An 18607-nucleotide genomic window follows, 5' to 3' on the forward strand; every position below is an offset into this window, starting at 1 on the left:
AGCAGGGTGTTCAAATACTTATTTTCCTCACTGTACATAATTAACTGCAAAACAGTGGCGTTATCATGCCATTTAATTCTATAGCAATTCCATACAGACTGCACAGAGCTTCTTCGAAACCACACATTTTATTTTACACAAACAGCAAACAGACATTACAAGTGTGTAAAATTCCAAAAGTAGAAAACAAAATTTGAAAACATGTTACAATATACAATCTGCAAGTGCCACAACATAAGAGCTCTGATGGGCAATATGGCACATTCAGGATATTTCACAAGATATATATGTGAAAGAGATCCAATATTTCAAGAAATCAAAATAAATCTTAATAGAAACAGTAACATTTCTTAACTAAGAAGTTTAAAAAATATGCTCTGGTACCTGATCATTCAATTATGAAAACTTATTTCCAAACCAAAATCTATACATTTAAAAGACACAGGAATGCATATCAATATCTATTTGGTCAGTCATTTTTTGAGTATTTCTTTTCCAATCCATGAAACTTTCCAATCAAGTAAAATCATTTGATTAAAAACTTCCAGTCTACACTAGATTTACTGTGCATAGTCTAAAAGTGCCTTGGTGAAACTGATGGAAAGTGGGTTTTGGAAAAGTAGTTCACTTTTTGGGGCTGAATTGTGCAAGGGGCGAGCCCTGGACATAAGTGAGTATGGCATTCTGGAGGAAGCTGGCTCTCTGGGCCTCATCCTCACGCATGCGCTGGATCTCTCCCTCTCTAATACGCAGTCGCTCAAGCAGAGAGGAGATCTCGCTCTCTTTGTCCAGAAGGGCCTCTCTATGGCTGGCGCTGAGAACTGATCAAACACAAACACACACACACACACACACACACACACACACACACACACTGAGTCAACTGAGCTTGCAACATGGGCATCAAGTTTCATCTCAAACGGTCATGAACAGTACAAAACAAATACGTTTTGCATTTCGTCACTATGTAAAATGATTTATCTAAATAATTCCTGGTATTGCAAGAAATTAGCATAACAAATGTACCCTTCATCTCTCTCTCCAGAGCAGCAATCTTCTCTTTTAGGCCACCCTGTGTTGCCCTCTCAGCCTCCAGGTGGCCAATTTGCTCTTGCAGTTCCACCCGCACACGCGTCACTTCAGCCACTTTCTCTTGCTCTTTCCCTGCAAGCTCCTGTGTTCAGACACATGGCAAAAGATCATCAGATTCACAGACTAATATCAGCTAAAGCAGACAGAAATATTCTATGATCATTAATAAAATATTATTAAATAAACAAAAAACAGTTTGAACATTAATCAGGATATCATTTAATTAATTCAATTAAAAATATCAATTGATTGACAGCCCTAATTTGTATAGATTTTTGAGTGACGACGCTGTTAAAAAATCTCTGTCTTTGCTCTCATATTCGAAATTCACTAAGGGTGTGTTCACACTTAGTAGGTTTGGTTCGATTAAAACAAACTCTGGTGCGATTGCTCTGTTAGTGCGGTTCATTTGAACAAGTGGGAACGCTGCCTCCGTACCTTGGTGCCCACCAAACTCTGGTGCGGTTCGATTGATATATGAACGCATCATGGACCAAAGACGTCTAAACAGACCAAAAACAGGAAGTAATTTGCCTAATACTGACCTAAAACATATCTGGTTCTTCTCATCATAGGAGCTTTGTTGCCCATTACAGTTCGGTACAGCCGTCAGAACCACCATCAGCCGTCCTTGCAGCATATGTTCATTTGTGTGTACAACGGAGGAATTCCTGGTGCTGTTTTGACTCCTTTACAATTTTTTTTAGCTCTTTGTTTGTTCTCAGCTGGTAAAAATACCACCATATATATACATATATAAATCCAACGAGCGCATTTAGCCCAGCAGCCAGCATTGTTTTGGATGTTCGGCAAGTTCCGTCATCAGCAAAATATACGTCATAAATGCTGTCCAATCAGGTTGTGATTTTTGTGACTTTTTCCTGATGCCTTTTGTTTCCTATCTTTAGGTTTGGTGTTAAAAATGCCAGTGTGAACGCCAAGTGAACCAGGAATAAATGTATCATTTTCTTTTTTGGTCTGGACCGAGAGGACCAAGAGAACCGAAGTGTGAACACACCCTAAGAGGTATTGCAAAACTAGTTTGAATAACAGTCTTCTTGTTGCTTAGGTTTATATTCTCAGCAAAATGATCACAAATACTGTATATAATGTGACTATTTGATATTTGAATATTTGAGTACATCTCTCGATTTAAACCAGTACCTGCTGTAACTCCTCTATCCTACGGCGGAGAGTGTCCATCTCAATGCTTTGCTGCCCTACTCTAGCCTGGAGCTCAGCGATGGTTTGTTTCTGCTGTGTGCAGTGGTTCTGAGACTCGTCCCGAGACTGGCGAACCCCTCGCAGCTTCTCCTCAAGACTGCTCAAATGCTGCTGCTGCAGAGGGAGGAGAAAAGGAACATTAGAGTTCATGATCCTGAAACGGAGGACGATGAGATGCAAGAATTTCAGTTAGCAAACATTTCTAATAATGTTAGAACCATTTAGAAAACATTTGCGTACTTCCTCCATTCGCACTTGGGAGCGCACTTTTCCAAGCTCCTCCTCAGCGTGAGCTCTCTCAGTCACCAGAGAAGATTTCGCTCTGCTGAGCTCCTACATGCAAAAGGTAAAGCAGATCAAACCATGTCTCAAGTGCAAATGTGATAAGTCAGGAATCTGTGCTTTAGATAAAAGATGGGAATTTCATTTAGCTTTGGGATTAATTTTGGGATTAGTTTGGAATTTATCTTGTCTACCTCCTCTAATTGAATCCGCTGTCCTTCAAGTTTGAGAATGCGGTCTTGTAGAGCTCTTTCACTCTCTTCCTGGTGTCTGGTCAGGTGATCCACCTGGAGCAAAAAGGAAAACTCTAAGCAGCAGGCAACTTCATAAAAACCCCTTGGTTTGGTTTAACGTCTTCACCTCCTTCTGTCGTAAACTGTCCATGTCGTCAAGTGCCTGCTTGGATCTTCTTTTCTCCATGTCCAACCGTTCTGGAGAGAAACAACTTTTAGTATGACTAGCAAAAAGCAGACTTTAACTGAAATGTTTCTCTTGAGGAAGGCTTTTCTAGATAGCTGGTGTTGTAAGTTGGCACCTTCAGTCTGGGCAAGCCGCAGCTTTAGTTCAGCAGTGGTGTTGGCGAGTTCCTGTTTGAGCTGAAAGATTTGCTCCTGCTGCGTCTTACATCTGCGTTCAGTCTCCTCCAGCTGAATGGTACATATACAGTATTAGTCAAAACTCTCTCACACACACACATATATTACTCTTCCATAGGATATGCTCTCTTCTGTACCTTGTTTTGAAGCTGGAGGTTTTTCTCTGACAGACTGTTCACCTCCTTTAAAAGCTTTGCTTCCCTCAAAGCATTCTCCTACAAAAAACATAACAAATAAAATTACGTTTAAATCGTTTACTTTAATGCAAAGTTAACAGATTTTATAATATGTCATGGTTCTGATTTTATTACAATTATAAAAGTTGAAAGCTGATATTAAACGTTTTAAAAGGCTAAAAAAAACTAAATTATTTGTCTAATCAGTGGTGCTGAATACCTCATGCTCTTTCTTGATCTCTCTGGACTGTCTGTCTCTCAGATCTGTCTTTTCCATTTTAACTCGTGTCAGTAACTCTCCCAGGTCATGAGACCTCTGCTCTGATAGAGCTAGAGCAGCCTCTGACATCTGCAATCTGAACAACAAAACAATGAACTCTACAAAAGTCCTGTTGTACTTCCTGTGTACAACACCAGCAACCTGTCAATCGAAAGTAGTAGAATATTACTGTCAATCGATACATGTGTGGAGTTTACTAAGATAAAATTGCTGTTTTATAAGAGATATCAGAGTAGAGAATGAAGCGACAGGACTCATTTATGGCATTAACACAAGCCTACTTTTATTTACTGTCTCCAGCTCACAAAAATTGCATTGATGAATTAAAATAAGTGTTTAGTAATAAAATATGATACATTTTGTACAATATTGTATATTATCTAATAAAAAATCCAATAAAACGTATGTGTGTGCCCAACAATGCTGATATAAAATATATATATATATTTAAATAGATTAATACTGTAGTGCTCTTTTTACCGCTCACTGAAACATATTCCACAAACATTCAATTCCCAAAATATATAAACTAACATATACATATCTCAAAATATACCACAAGAAAAAGTCGTTATATGATTGGCCAGAGAGGATTCACGTGATCCAAGCTGATAGTTATGCTCTCTAAAAGGTTTCCCGCACACTGTCTACAGATAGTCCAGTCCAAAACTCATGCACTGGTTGAGTCGGACAGCTCAAAGAACACACTATTTCTCTGCATATTAAAATAGAATAAAGTATTTAAACTTTGAAAAAATAAATCATCATTAATTGCATGTTTAAAGGTTGCTTACTTGGCTGTGAGAGAATTCACAGCTGATTTCTGTTCGTTCAGGGCTTCCTGTAACTGTCCCAGGCGTAGTGATGAATTCCTAAATTCAAAACTAAATTCAGTTAGCATATCAAAAATATTCAACATTATATACAGTACAAGCATTGTAATCTCAATTCATATAATCTCTCAAAATCTAACTGGATGAGTTGTGTTAACTAAATATTGATACTAATATCTATATTAATGCACCAAGTTGCTTGAAAAATTGTAACAGCCTACAGTTAGGCTCATTAACTGTAATACTTCGTGGACAAATTGTTTTTCTTATTTGTGTCATTTGTTAACTTGGTGTTGCTGCTGTTTTATAGAAGTATTTAGCCATTTTGAAGACAGGTTTTAAGTTAAACGAACACTTACCTGCTACTCCTTCCCATCTCATCTTTCTGTCTATCAATGGTCTCCATCAGACTAAGAAACTTCAGGCCATACGGAGAGAAGAACAGTTCATTTTCAACCCATCCGCATTTGAAACTTTTAAAGCAAAAGCACTAAATAGCCCAGTTACCCTGACCTGCCGGCCCTTTTCCTCCTTTAGGAGCTGGATCTCTTTGCTGAGGACATGGGTCCTGCTCCTGCTCTCTCTCAGTGTGGACTGTCTATCTACATTGTGATTCATGGACTGCTCTGAGAAGAAAACATACATTAAGATTTCGAACCCAGAGCCTGAACACAATCATGAGTTTCACCCGATCACATTCTCGCACATTCATTGTGGACATGGATATGAACCACAACATTCTAGAACTCTGATCGGCTGACAGCTGATGTTGACAGAGTCAGTCTCACCGATAGCTCGGAGTGTGTCACTGGGAATGTTGTTTCCAGCCATCTCAAGTTTGAGAATTGTGCGGTTCTGATTCATTGCCTCCAGGAATGATCGGCCACCCAGCAGCCCAATGTTATTCCACCTGAGATCTGCACACACAAACAGAACAGACTCTACTTATTTAACTAAAAGACACCCCATGTTGGAGGTCGACCGATTGTGGAAGATTGTGGAAAAGGTCAATAACCGATTAATAGTTCATAAGTTTTAAAATCGATTTTTTAGTATGTTAAAAAACGTTCTTGGTGTTTCCTTACTACAGTATGATGGGCACAGACATAGTGGCAACAAGAGTCCAACATGATTAAAATCCCAGAAGCAGTTTATTGTGCAACCGAAATCCCAATAATAACCAGAAAAAATGAAGATTTGGAGCATAACAAGTCTGAAATAAACACTTATTTTGAGACTCTTATTTTGAAATGACAGAGAATTGGCTCTGTTACAATGCTCTAGGTATTTAACAAATTTAGCTTTTTAAAGCCTATACATATTAACCAGATTAAAGATTTGTGCATGTGTGTGTATATATATATATATATATATATATATATATATATATATATATATATATATATATATATGGGGCGGCTGTGGCTCAGATGGTGGTAGAGCGGGTCGGTCACTAATCGCAGGGTTGGCGGTTCGATTCGGCCCACATGACGAAATATTCTTGGGTAAGACACTGAACCCTAAGTTGCTCCCAATGGCAGGCTAGCACCTTGCATGGCAGCTCTGCCATCATTAGTGTGAGTGTGTGTGTGTGTGTGTGTGGGTGAAATGTGTGCCAAACAACTGAAGATTTCATAAAAATGTGTACACTACAGTTTTCAAAGACAAAGCACAACTGGCTCTAACAAGGACAGAAAGAGATGTATAAGTCCAGATGTACAACTAAACAAGAGGATAAGTACATCAGAGTCTCTAGTTTGAGAAATAGATGCCTCACATGTCCAGCTAATAGCTTCATTGAATTCTACCCGCTCAACACCAGTTTCATGTACAACAGTAAAGAGAAGACTCAGGGGTGCCTTATGGGAAGAATTGCAAAGAAAAAGCCACTTTTGAAACAGAAAAAGAAAAGGTTAAGGTGGGCAAAGAAACAGACATTGGACAACAGATAATTGGAAAAGAGTGTTATGGATTTTAACCCCATTGCTTTTGTGGGATCAGCTGGACTGTAAGGTGCGTGAGAAGTGCCTGACAAGACAGCCACATCTATGGCAAGTGATACAGGAAGTGTGGGGTGAAATATCACCTGAATATCTGGACAAACTGACAGCTAGAATGCCAAGGATCTGCAAAGCTGTCATTGCTGCATGGGGAGGATTTTTGGATGAGAACACTTTGAAGTAGTACCCAGCCTTCAACAGCACAGCGCAAATGCATTTAATGCTTATCAACGTCGGACGCAATCTTGGGCGGCTTGATAATGCAAAATTTAATCGCATGTGCTTTACTTGAATCGATGTTAGGATTTAAGAATCGATATCGAGATTGTTCAAATGAAGATCGTGATACTTCGGAAAATCGATTTTTTTTACCCACCCCTATTGGAGACACAGTGTATGTTCTGATAAGGCACACTTCCATATAGTGCCATTTTTCTATTTAGGCCCTCACTTCAATTTAGAACATTTGATTCATCTAGTGAATCTAGTGAAGTGGTGATAAAAATATGACAGAATATTGTCAGTCAGTGATTGCTTTTATTTCACCTCTAGAGTCCAATGAACCAGTAACCAAGTTGTTCTATCTATGGAATCCTGGTTCATTGGACTCTAGAGGTGAAATAAAAAAATACAAAAATACAAAAATCTTCATAGATTTTTACCAATAACCCATAGTTCCAAAAAGCAAATAATGGCACTGATTAATTTGGTAAAACCAATATAATGGTCTACCTCTTCCCTATTTGGACAAGTAACAGTGTAATAGACCAATGAGTTAGCAAGAAAAAGTCATTTATAGGAAGAATTATTTTTTTCAAACATTGAACATTTACAACATGGTGTAGACAATGAGGTTCAAAGGACACCACCGACTGGTTTTTGCAAACAATTACATGACATCAGCCTCAAATAACTGGGACAACAGGTCTATGCACAACAAAAACAGCCCTTGTACACAGGCAACAATGAGGCTGGAATTTCTTACCAAGTGCTGAGCTGTTGTTGCAAAACTCACCCAGCTCTTGAAGACTTGTGTTCCTCTTCAGTGCTATACAGAGCTCTGCTGCCCCCTGGTGGTTAATTTGGTTATTGCGCAGATCAAGCTGGTTGAGAGAGGTGTTGGAGGCCAGACCTTCACAAAATATGGCAAATCCTTCCTCCCACATTCCCAAGGCATTCCATTCCAGCACAAGTCTCCAAGCAAAACAGAAAGAATAACTGATAACACCTCCATTTGCTTACATTAGTTAACAACATTAGATAACATGAACTAACAATAAACAATACTTTTACAGAATTTATTATTAATCTTGGTTAATGTTAATTTCAATTTATAGGAATAACTTTTTAATATCAAAAGTTGTATATGTTAACATTAGTGAATGGACTATGAACTAACAATGACATTTTGAATTTTTTATTAATTAACTTAACAAAGCCTCTTTTCCACCATCGGGCTGAACGTTCTTAGCACAGTACGGAATGGTTACAGTAGCATTTCCACTTGAGCATGGTTCGGCACGGCACAATTATAAACCATTCTTGGCCCTGAATTCTCGGCATGGTCAGCTAACCATACTCAACCATGCTGGTGGAATGGCTTTAGTACGTGGCGACTTGTTTAGTGTATCGTCATGGTTTTATTATGATGGTTTAACTAGTATTGTAGCCTTTCTGTCAGGGAAGTAGATTAATAGCTTAATTGAACTCAAACTACATCGATATATTCTCACTAACAATTTTATATAAATAAATATCAATAAATATCATTTGTATCTAGTTTGGGAACTTTTCCCTTTCTGCATGTTCAGGTCCGGTGACATGCACAATCCCTCAGCAAATGATGGTAAACCTCTCGCCTTTTTCTCTTTACTTTTGTTTTTTCAACATGGTTTGTGTCTTTGTTGTTTGTTAGCAGAATAAAACCAGGGGGAAAAAGCCTAAAATCGTTTAAATGTTTATTTCTCACCCATCACCAACAGATGGATATGTTGCATGCATTCTCCTAATTACACCACACAACAGTGGAAAAAGAAACCGAGCCAGCTAGCCCGGTTCGGCACAGAACGGTACGGTTTTGCGATGAGAACAGTTCTTGATGGTAGAAAAATGGCTAAAGATGAATAAATGCTGTAAAAAAACTTTATTAATTGTTACATTTACATTTACATTTTTGCATTTGGCAGACGCTTTTATCCAAAGCGACTTACAGTGCATTATTACAGGGACAATCCCCCCGGAGCAACCTGGAGTTAAGTGCCTTGCTCAAGGGCCCAACAGTGGCATCTTGGTGGTGCTGGGGCTTGAACCCCTGACCTTCTCGTCAGTAACCCTGAGCCTCAACCACTGAGCCACCACTGCCTCTCTGTTCACTGCCATGAACTAATTGTTAGTTCATGATACCTAATGCATTAATTAAAGTTAATGAATGGAACATTATTGTAAAGTGTTATCAAATAATTGTTTGGTGCACATTCCTGTCACAATTCACCGGTGCACCTTATTCCAAAAACATTTTAATAAATGTTTGCCATGCACATACAAATAGGGTGGTTCAATTATTAAAACAGTGACCATATTTACAACAAATTAAAGAATTATAGGCCAGAAAGTCATGCTAAATCACTCACCTACGCAGCACCTTGTTCCTCACTAATAATTGCCCCAAAGCCTCAGCTCCTGTCCCTCTCATGTTATTTCCCTTAAGAGAAATTTATTTTTTTAAACATTTGCTAAGAACTACTGAACATATTTAAGAGACCTGTATCAAATAATGTAACGTACAGTGAGGAAAATAAGTATTTGAACACCCTGCTATTTTGCAAGTTCTCCCACTTAGAAATCATGGAGGGTCTGAAATTGTCATCGTAGGTGCATGTCCACTGTGAGAGACATAATCTAAAAAAAATCCAGAAATCACAATGTATGATTTTTTAACTATTTATTTGTATGATACAGCTGCAAATAAGTATTTGAACACTTGAGAAAATCAATGTTAATATTTGGTACAGTAGCCTTTGTTTGCAATTACAGAGGTCAAACGTTTCCTGTAGTTTTTCACCAGGTTTGCACACACTGCAGGAGGGATTTTGGCCCACTCCTCCACACAGATCTTCTCTAGATCAGTCAGATTTCTGGGCTGTCGCTGAGAAACACAAGAGTTTGAGCTCCCTCCAAAGATTCTCTATTGGGTTTAGGTCTGGAGACTGGCTAGGCCACGCCAGAACCTTGATATGCTTCTTACAGAGCCACTCCTTGGTTATCCTGGCTGTGTGCTTGGGTCATTGTCACGCTGGAAGACCCAGCCTCGACCCATCTTCAATGCTCTTACTGAGGGAAGGAGGTTGTTCCCCAAAATCTCGCAATACATGGCCCCGGTCATCCTCTCCTTAATACAGTGCAGTCGCCCTGTCCCATGTGCAGAAAAACACCCCAAAGCATGATGCTACCACCCCCATGCTTCACAGTAGGGATGGTGTTCTTGGGATGGTACTCATCATTCTTCTTCCTCCAAACACGGTTAGTGGAATTATGACCAAAAAGTTCTATTTTGGTCTCATCTGACCACATGACTTTCTCCCATGACTCCTCTGGATCATCCAAATGGTCACTGGCAAACTTAAGACGGGCCTTGACATGTGCTGGTTTAAGCAGGGGAACCTTCCGTGCCATGCATGATTTCAAACCATGACGTCTTAGTGTATTACCAACAGTAACCTTGGAAACGGTGGTCCCAGCTCTTTTCAGGTCATTGACCAGCTCCTCCCGTGTAGTTCTGGGCTGATTTCTCACCTTTCTTAGGATCATTGAGACCCTACGAGGTGAGATCTTGCATGGAGACCCAGTCCGAGGGAGATTGACAGTCATGTTTAGCTTCTTCCATTTTCTAATGATTGCTCCAACAGTGGACCTTTTTTCACCAAGCTGCTTGGCAATTTCCGGTAGCCCTTTCCAGCCTTGTGGAGGTGTACAATTTTGTCTCTAGTGTCTTTGGACAGCTCTTTGGTCTTGGCCATGTTAGTAGTTGGATTCTTACTGATTGTATGGGGTGGACCGGGTGTCTTTATGCAGCTAACGACCTCAAACAGGTGCATCTAATTTAGGATAATAAATGGAGTGGAGGTGGACATTTTAAAGGCAGACTAACAGGTCTTTGAGGGTCAGAATTCTAGCTGATAGACAGGTGTTCAAATACTTATTTGCAGCTGTATCATACAAATAAATAGTTAAAAAATCATACATTGTGATTTTTGGAGTTTTTTTTTTAAGATTATGTCTCTCACAGTGGACATGCACCTACGATGACAATTTCAGACCCCTCCATGATTTCCAAGTGGGAGAACTTGCAAAATAGCAGGGTGTTCAAATACTTATTTTCCTCACTGTATAATAATATATATTTTATTCTATAATGTTATACTGTATATCATCTAAATAACAGATAAAACTATATCTTTTAAATACATAATGTTAATATTTACCTTCAGGTCCAACACTTTCACTGTGGTGTTGGAGCGAAGACCAGTTAGGAGCTGCTTGACACCTGTAGATGACAGGAATTGTCTATAGCACAGCGTTAACTGCACAGCAGTATAAACATTAAAACAGGAATACATGTATGAAAAAGTCACCGAAACAGCCATTTTATATGCAAAGTCTTTTATATGCCATGTCTTTGAGATATATAAAGCACTGTTTAAAGAGGTATACATTAGAACATATCTTAAGCAATCCATATATTTTAAGAAACATGAATTTAGCAATAAAAAGTATGCAGTTTATTTAAAGTGTAATAATTAGGCTACGCCCTCATCTACAAGCATCCACATGTAACGAAACTTGTCATATTTTACCCCAAAAACCAAATGAAAGAAAAAGTTATGTTTTACATAATAAAAATGAAGCCTATTTTTAGGACAATTAAGATTTTTTTATTAACTGTGACATTTTTATGGCAATTTTTAAATTCTCATTGCGTAATAAAAAAAAAGTAAAAAGTAATCTAATATTTAAATGATAATCTATTTATAAATCTTAGTACTATTAGTATTTGAGGTACTGGCTTTAATTTATACTGATTTAAATAACATTTGTAATTACATTATGGTAATATAAGGTGCCCCTTAGAGCACTGGTTCTCAACTAGGGGGCCTCATCGCACTTCCAGAGGGGTCTCAAGATCTCTTAAAATTATATAAATTAAGGTAGATTACAATAATTTCTATATAATTATTATAATTCAACTTACTGAAAATGCTAAAAATGTAACAACTCAGGGATCCTGGGCAGCACAGCGAGTACTGACGCTGACTACCACCCCTGGAGTCACAAGTTCAAATCCAGGGTGTGCTGAGTGACTCCAGCCAGGCCTCCTAAGCAACCAAATTGGCCGGTTGTTAGGGAGGGTAGAGTCACATGGGGTAACCTCCTCGTGGCCGCTATTAAGTGGTTCTTGCTCTCAATGGGGCACATGGCAAGTTGTGCGTGTATCGCAGTGTAGCATAAGCCTCAACATGCTGCGAGTCTCTGCGGTGTCATGGACAACAAACCACATGATAAATGAATTGTAGTACCATAGTTTTCCTTTTACTGATTTATTACTGTGGTTTAACTATGAATATCAAGGTTAAAATATGGTTACTATAGTAAAACATGGTAAATTTATTGCGAGAAAAAGAAAACAAGGACACGCAAAACTTATTACGTGGGTACTCAAAACTATTCCAGAAAAATGGGGCTCTGCTGCAATGAGAATTTGGTGGGAGAAATGTTCTTATTATCATGATACATGTTAAATGCTAAATAAAAAAACCCTGAATTGATTCCTTATTTCATTGCTTGGTTTTAGGGTGTAATGTGACCTGTGCATGTTTTCTTGAGATTCACCCATTTACAGTCACACCCACCTTCCTCACTAAGCATGCAGTCACTGAGAATGATCTCTGTGAAAATTGTGTCATTCTGCAGTACTCTGCCCAGCATGCTGCAGGTGTCCACAGTGATACTCTGCCCGCTCAGGTCAAGTCTATTGCTGCCTGTCACTGTTCTTGTGTCATGAAGCTGAGCCAGCACTGACTCCTGCGTATCTATTCCTCCTTCCTTACACAGCCTCAGGTACGTCCTCCTGAACTCCTCCATGACCCCACGCCCTCAGCTGCCCTGTCACCACCTCACTGAGCTGTTGGAGAACAGAAAGACAGACAGGGAGACAATGTGGTTTGGAATGCCAAGTGTAATCACAATAGGAAGAGTGGGAGGAATTTGCCTTTAAAAACCTCCCATTTCCATCTGGTAATAATATGTCTTATGCACAGTATTAATATATTGTTTATTGCATATTAAATTGCTGAACTGGCGCTGCAGTGGTACATGTCCAAAAACCATGGTATCACATGGTAATGCTTTGTTGGTATATCTTTTGATTAAATATTTTAAAAAAAATCGAATTTAAACAGTAACTAAATAGTTTATTTGACCTCTATTTGGCGGTTTGCATATAAACAATAATCATAAAAACTCTAAAGGAAGCATATAAATGCAACTAAAATTATAATGGAGCTAAAAATAGCATAAAAATAGCACAAGCTACAACTTGCACGACACGTTTTAAGTGCAAAACTGAATCAGCAATCAAAAGAGTCTGCTTGCAGGAGAAGAATAGTGATAAAACTACAACATACTTTTATTTCTGGACTTAAAAGGCATAACTTTATCCAGTATTGTTGAGACGGCAGCTGTAGTTCAGGCGCTTGTCTGCACTAGCTGATTGTTTCTTTTGACAGTTGAAAGTATCCAGGAAGTGAAATGACTTCCGGTTTAAAAACAGCAGAATTATGGGGCGTGTAGTCTTGAAAGTGCGACGCTTTTTGAGAGTTGCCACTGGTACAGAGACAAATATTCCGTTACATTTGACAAGAAACAAGCACGTTTTTACAAGTGATAATATGTTGCCATTGTTTGACACAGAGTTCGACCAGGTACAACTTTTGTTTGTTTTTCAAATGTAGCTACAGTAAATCATTGTTGACAGTTATAGTGTCTGTTTCTTTATTTTCTGCAAATGATAGATTTCTCAATATAGCCTTTTCAACATAATGCTGCCAACATTAGCAATACTTGTACATAGTGCTACATACTGAACTTCCCTTTTTTTCTTTACATTTGATAGCTTAATTAGCTAAAAAACAAAACAACAAGTAAACAGAGGCAGTAAATTATCTGAACAATTAAAAGAGAATAATTGATGGTGTTACAGCGAATACATGACTAAATATAAAATTAAACAGTGTTTGTTCAATAAATGTGTTCAGTATGGAAATGTTTTTGCCCCTCCTTAATTGTGTGTTGTAGGAGATTGCCTTAGTGACTGATGGATGATTAATTTAGAAACTTGAGCATTCCCGTCTCCATAATGAAGGTCTGGATGCCTGGAGGAAGGAGAGATAGCAAAAGTAAACACACTAAACATAAAGCGCAGAAGGAGAATATTTGGAATTAATTGTTAATTATTTAAAAAATACTAAAACCACATCACTTCTGGAGGGTCTACACTGTGTCTATTAATATTTTAGGTATGGAAACATTGAAGCAAAGGAAGGAACCATGGAAGGTCTATAAGGAGGAAATTCCCAGCACTACTAAGTCGTAAGTGACCAATATTTGGCTTATTATTTATAGCCTATTAGATTTAAATATTGCACATCATTATCACACAGTGGAGGCAATTTCTCAGACATTTATGCCTTAATATTTCTAGCTGTCACACTTTTCCAAAACATAGCCTAAGGTGTTTCATATATTCCTTTTACTTGAATAATCAAATGCATCCATCTAAATTATATTTACATGCAAAATCGTAATAGCAAATTGTCTAAGGTTTTACTCCAAAAACCTAAAAGCTCGTGCAAAATGTAACATTACATACAGTATTTATTTGCTGAATGGAGTCTGAATGCTGAAACACGTAATTGCAGATTTTTTCATTAAACATTAGGAGTATTTGCTCAGTAAGTGGGTCTTACTGAGGATGTGTTCTTGAACAGGTGCTGCCTTGTGTCAATTTAAAAGCTACCCATCAGTAACTTCTCCGGCTCATTTAGGTTTGTTGTAAAGTCACTAATGGCAACAAGAACACGCTTTCATGATAAATTACAGAAGCCAAGAATCTTATTGATTGGGCTGCATATGGAATGGGTGACACTCATCTATCTGTCCGTCTGTCCATCTATCCATCTATCTATAGATCGATCGATTGTTCGTTCGTCCGTCCGTCTGTCAATATGTTTTTAATTAGATTATAAAAATAAGCAAAAATGCTCTGAATCAGTGATTCTCAAACTATGGTATCTACTTCATCAGCATAATAACCATCAAAAGAATTGTGAAGACAACTATCTTCATTTTGAATGTATATCTAATTAGTAGTCTCTTATGCATAGCCCATTTTAAGTCAGCAGCATTTCCAAAAAATTGTGAGTGCACCTTAATATACTTCAAAACAATTATATAATTTAAACCAATTCTCAGTATGGCTGCTCTATATAAGCAAATCAAATTCACAAAAAAAGTTGATGTAAAAAATGCACAAAAACACAATAAAGGTCCTGCTATAATACATTTTAAATTATTGGGTGGCCACTTTAGTTAAATTATACAGCTCTCTATCTACATTCAATGTACGTTTTGGAGGTGTTGATAGTGTTTTCTTCACATTTAGTGTTTTTAAAGCTGATTTTTTTTTTCATCAAATACCACATCATATGAGCTCCACGTTAAACAGCGCTCTCTTGCCTTCGAGAGAGCAAATACAGATATAGCTGACAGTTATATGATAATACAATGTCTGCAGAGGTACTAAACCCACACTAAATCCATTCTTAGAGTAAAATATTATGAAATGTATCAGATGTTAGATAACAGATAAAAAAGACTGTATTGTCCTCACATTTTAAATATCAGGGGCATATTTGCCCTGAGCCCTGGTTATGTCTGAAGGTGTAATTTCTGTTTGCTCCACAGAGAGCCTCTGTCTCTCTCTCACACACGGACAAGCACAACACTGTCAATCTCTCCTACCACCCCCTCTCTATTCTGCCCTCTCTAACTATCTGTACTCTGTAGTCTATGTAGTTTGAAAATTCTGATTCCAATGCTTAATGATACATTGCATCCTCTTCACCATTAAATCTACAGTTTTGCTGGCCGGAGTGTCTGTCTCCTGGAGTCATTGCGGTCCAGTCATCTGAAGTTACTGATGGAGCACATCTTCAAGCAGTGTTCTGTGAGCTCGAAACCCAACAGAAGAGTCAGAGCACGTGACTGTGTCTCTGTTAACTTTATGAGGGCTGACGATATCCTCTCTGCTCTGAAAGAAGTGACAGGCAAAGACTACCAGAGAAGTGACGTGGAGGAGTTATTCAGTGAGGCCAGTGGTCTTGCATTTTTGGTTTACTTGTTTAACTTACCAGGCCTTTTCACTCTCAGTATGCTTCTGACATGGTTAGGCCAGCATGAATTGCCATGCTATTTCAAACTGATATGTGCTGGTGAAGTACTGGTCTAACTGGTGGACAAGCATAACCACCCTTTTCAGCAGCAAAACTTTGCTGATGAGATCAAACATGGTCTTTCTGGGAAAGCTGGTGTAAAGGGAACAAGGGAAAGGAGGAGGCGAGAACCGACTTGACAATATAAATTATATTCAATTAAGAACTTAAACAAAAACACACAAACACACACATATGATGGACAGCTGCCTGTAGCTGCCTCTCTCTCTGTCACACCACCATCCGCAGTCGGGCTTTATCCCTCTCGGAGGCTTGATTAGCCTGATAAGGGGCCTAGTGTGTAGAATCACGACCCGGCCCCGCCCTCCGCCCTGTCACATTCCTCCCACGTTCTCTCAGGCCGGAGAGCCCCCGGCATGATGTACACCCCCCCCCCCTTCCCTGGGGGATGGCATGCCTAACCCCCCGTCTGCCAGCAGGTCATACCCGCCTTCCTGAATCTTGGAGGGGATGGGGGGAGGGAAACAATGATGATTAAAATAAGGGGTACTTCCTGTAACAGTGTAGTACCCCCAACAAAAAAATCACTGCAAAATTTAAAAGAGAGGGAAAAGGCCAATGCGGAGCGGCAGTGGGAGAGAGAGAGGAGGGAGAGAGAGAAAAAAAACACTTACTTGCCAGTTCTCCAATACGCCATAGCTTGTCCTCGGCCACTCCTCTACCTTCTAATGGACGATAGCTGCGCCTCCTCAGATGGATTGGAGGCAGTCCTCCGGCCCCTGGCAGACGGAACGCCCGCCTTGTTCTCGGGGAACTGAAGGGTACCCTGCTCGCGGTCGGCGGTCCTCTCTTAACCCCGCCGTGTTTCCCCCGGCAGATGGCCACTGCTGCTCCTTTGTAGAATCACGTGTGTAGAATCACGACCCGGCCCTGCCCTCCGCCCTGTCAAAGCTGGTTTAACTAATTAGTCTTGTTGGTTAAGCAAGTTCTGAAGCAAGAAACTTCAGCATCTTAAAAACAACATAGGTCACAGGCCGTTCAATGTAGTTGACTAGAACCTGTTTGATGACAAGCTATCAGAGCAGAACTGTCTTTTTTTTGTACAGATGGATATCTCTTGTGATGGCCGTGTAGAATGGGAGACGTTCTATACCTATATGTTGCAGCATTACAAGCAGAGCAGACACTCACTGCAGACTGGACTAAATTTTTCTATCTCAGAACCATTGATATGCCACTGTGTCTATAACAAGGTGATATTTATTTCTATCTGTCTGTCTGTCAGTCTGTCTGTCTGTCTGTGTGTCTATCCATCTGTCTATTCATCTATCCGTCTGTCTCTAGAACAAAATAGAATACAGTTCTTTAATGGTTTCAGTAAGGCTTCTGGCTAATTTTATACTTTCCTTTTTCTGATAATATAAGTTTTTAGTTAGGGATTCCATCCCTATAACAACCCTAAACATCTTTTTTCTTCTCCCATTTTCTCCCCAATTTGGAATGCTAAATTCCCTTTGACGAATCCCAGTTGCCTCCGTGTCTGAGACCGTCAATTTGCGCATCTCATCACATAGCTTGTTGAACACGTTACTGCGGAGACATAGCACGTGCGGAGGCTTCACACTATTCTCCGCGGCATCAACTCACCAAGTGGCCCACTGAGGGCGAAAACCACATTATAGTGACCCCAAGGAGGTTATTCTATGTTACTCTACCCTCCCTAGCAACTGGGCCAATTTGGTTGCTTAGGAGAACTGGCTGGAGTGACTCAGCACACCCTGGATTCAGTGGTGGAAGTCAGTGTCTTTACTCGCTGAGCAACACAGGCCCCCTCAACCCTATACCGTCTGTCCGACTGTCTGTCTGTCTGTCTGTCTGTCTGTCTGTCTATCTGCCACCATCAAAGTTTGTCATGACAGACATTTATTTATTATTGTTTCTCTAGATTATTTGAACATGTGAAAACTTTCACTTTATTTTTTACTACTCTAATTGTAAAATCTCTTACTCACCATAATAGCAAGAGCCAATCATTCGTTTCCTGGCTTTGAGCCAGTCACCACCCATGCGTTACATCAGCATCAGCAAAGGAGGAACTCTCTGTGTTTGGAACAGTCGTTTTAACATCCTAAAGCAACTGGAGGTGACATAATAACATAGGAGTTTATTTACTGTAAAATTCTATGTACCATTTTAAATCTTTACACTTTCAATAATGAAAGGCGTTTGTTACTAATTTTAGGGTTCATTTGTATGTTCATCCAAAATCTCTCCTTTATCCCTGCAGGTGTGTTCTGACCTATTTGATGAGAGCGATAAGAAAGAAAATTGCAAGAAGTTCCGAGGATGGACCACAGATGCTGTCTACATGGGAAACGTCCACAAGATCGCTGTGGCAACCATGAATAGGGACATCCACTTTTTTGATGTTATCACCACATCCTGTTTTAAGCAGGTTTATTTGTTTGGTATGAGCTACAAAAAAAAAAAAAAACTTCCAGATGTAAACGGTTCCTTTTCTGCTTACTTTATGACCTTGTTTTCCCCTGTCTGTCTTTTTTAGGACTAAGTTATGCTGCAACTGCACTGTGTTATTGGTATAACACAAAGGTATGCCA

General features: G+C 39.2%; 2 protein-coding genes across 4 annotated transcripts in view; one reads left to right on the plus strand and one right to left on the minus strand.

Moving 5' to 3' along the window:
• Window positions 1-113: 113 nt before the first annotated feature.
• On the minus strand, window positions 114-13272 carry lrrc45 (leucine rich repeat containing 45). 3 transcript variants are annotated; one of them, XM_052103446.1, is made up of 18 exons: window positions 13164-13272; window positions 12390-12661; window positions 10965-11026; window positions 9114-9184; window positions 7499-7677; window positions 5272-5400; window positions 4997-5109; window positions 4843-4901; window positions 4445-4522; window positions 3591-3726; window positions 3332-3409; window positions 3134-3245; window positions 2959-3029; window positions 2793-2885; window positions 2557-2649; window positions 2257-2430; window positions 1027-1174; window positions 114-821 (listed from the first exon to the last, which is right to left on the minus strand). In XM_052103446.1, the coding sequence occupies exons 2-18, from the start codon at window positions 12619-12621 to the stop codon at window positions 625-627; spliced, it is 2025 nt and encodes a 674-aa protein (XP_051959406.1). In that variant the 5' UTR covers window positions 12622-12661; window positions 13164-13272; the 3' UTR covers window positions 114-624. The 3 variants fall into 3 exon arrangements, with proteins under 3 accessions (XP_051959406.1, XP_051959405.1, XP_051959407.1); XM_052103445.1 differs by having other exon boundaries at window positions 4991-5109; XM_052103447.1 differs by lacking the exons at window positions 10965-11026; window positions 12390-12661; window positions 13164-13272 and adding an exon at window positions 8694-8886 and having other exon boundaries at window positions 4991-5109.
• Window positions 13273-17102: 3830 nt separating this feature from the next.
• The window catches only part of LOC127627244 (WD repeat-containing protein 49), a 38286-nt gene continuing 36781 nt past the window's right edge, over window positions 17103-18607 (plus strand). The window contains exons 1-4 of the mRNA XM_052103585.1: window positions 17103-17242; window positions 18010-18132; window positions 18277-18457; window positions 18553-18599. Coding sequence (XP_051959545.1) covers window positions 17147-17242; window positions 18010-18132; window positions 18277-18457; window positions 18553-18599 — 447 coding nt within the window. The 5' untranslated portion in view covers window positions 17103-17146. The remainder of the gene's footprint in view (window positions 17243-18009; window positions 18133-18276; window positions 18458-18552; window positions 18600-18607) is intronic.

This window comes from Xyrauchen texanus, chromosome 33, assembly GCF_025860055.1.
Source record: "Xyrauchen texanus isolate HMW12.3.18 chromosome 33, RBS_HiC_50CHRs, whole genome shotgun sequence".
NCBI lineage: Eukaryota > Metazoa > Chordata > Actinopteri > Cypriniformes > Catostomidae > Xyrauchen > Xyrauchen texanus.

Coding starts and splice junctions, on each gene's coding strand:
- lrrc45 (XM_052103445.1), bottom strand. CDS start 12,621: ATGGAGGAGTTCAGGAGGACGTACCTGAGGCTGTGTAAGGAAGGAGGA. Junction 11,027..12,389: donor CTGCATGCTTAGTGAGGAAG/GTGGGTGTGACT, acceptor TGTCATCTACAG/GTGTCAAGCAGCTCCTAACT. Junction 5,401..7,498: donor CACAAGTCTTCAAGAGCTGG/GTGAGTTTTGCA, acceptor TTGTGTGTGCAG/ATCTCAGGTGGAATAACATT.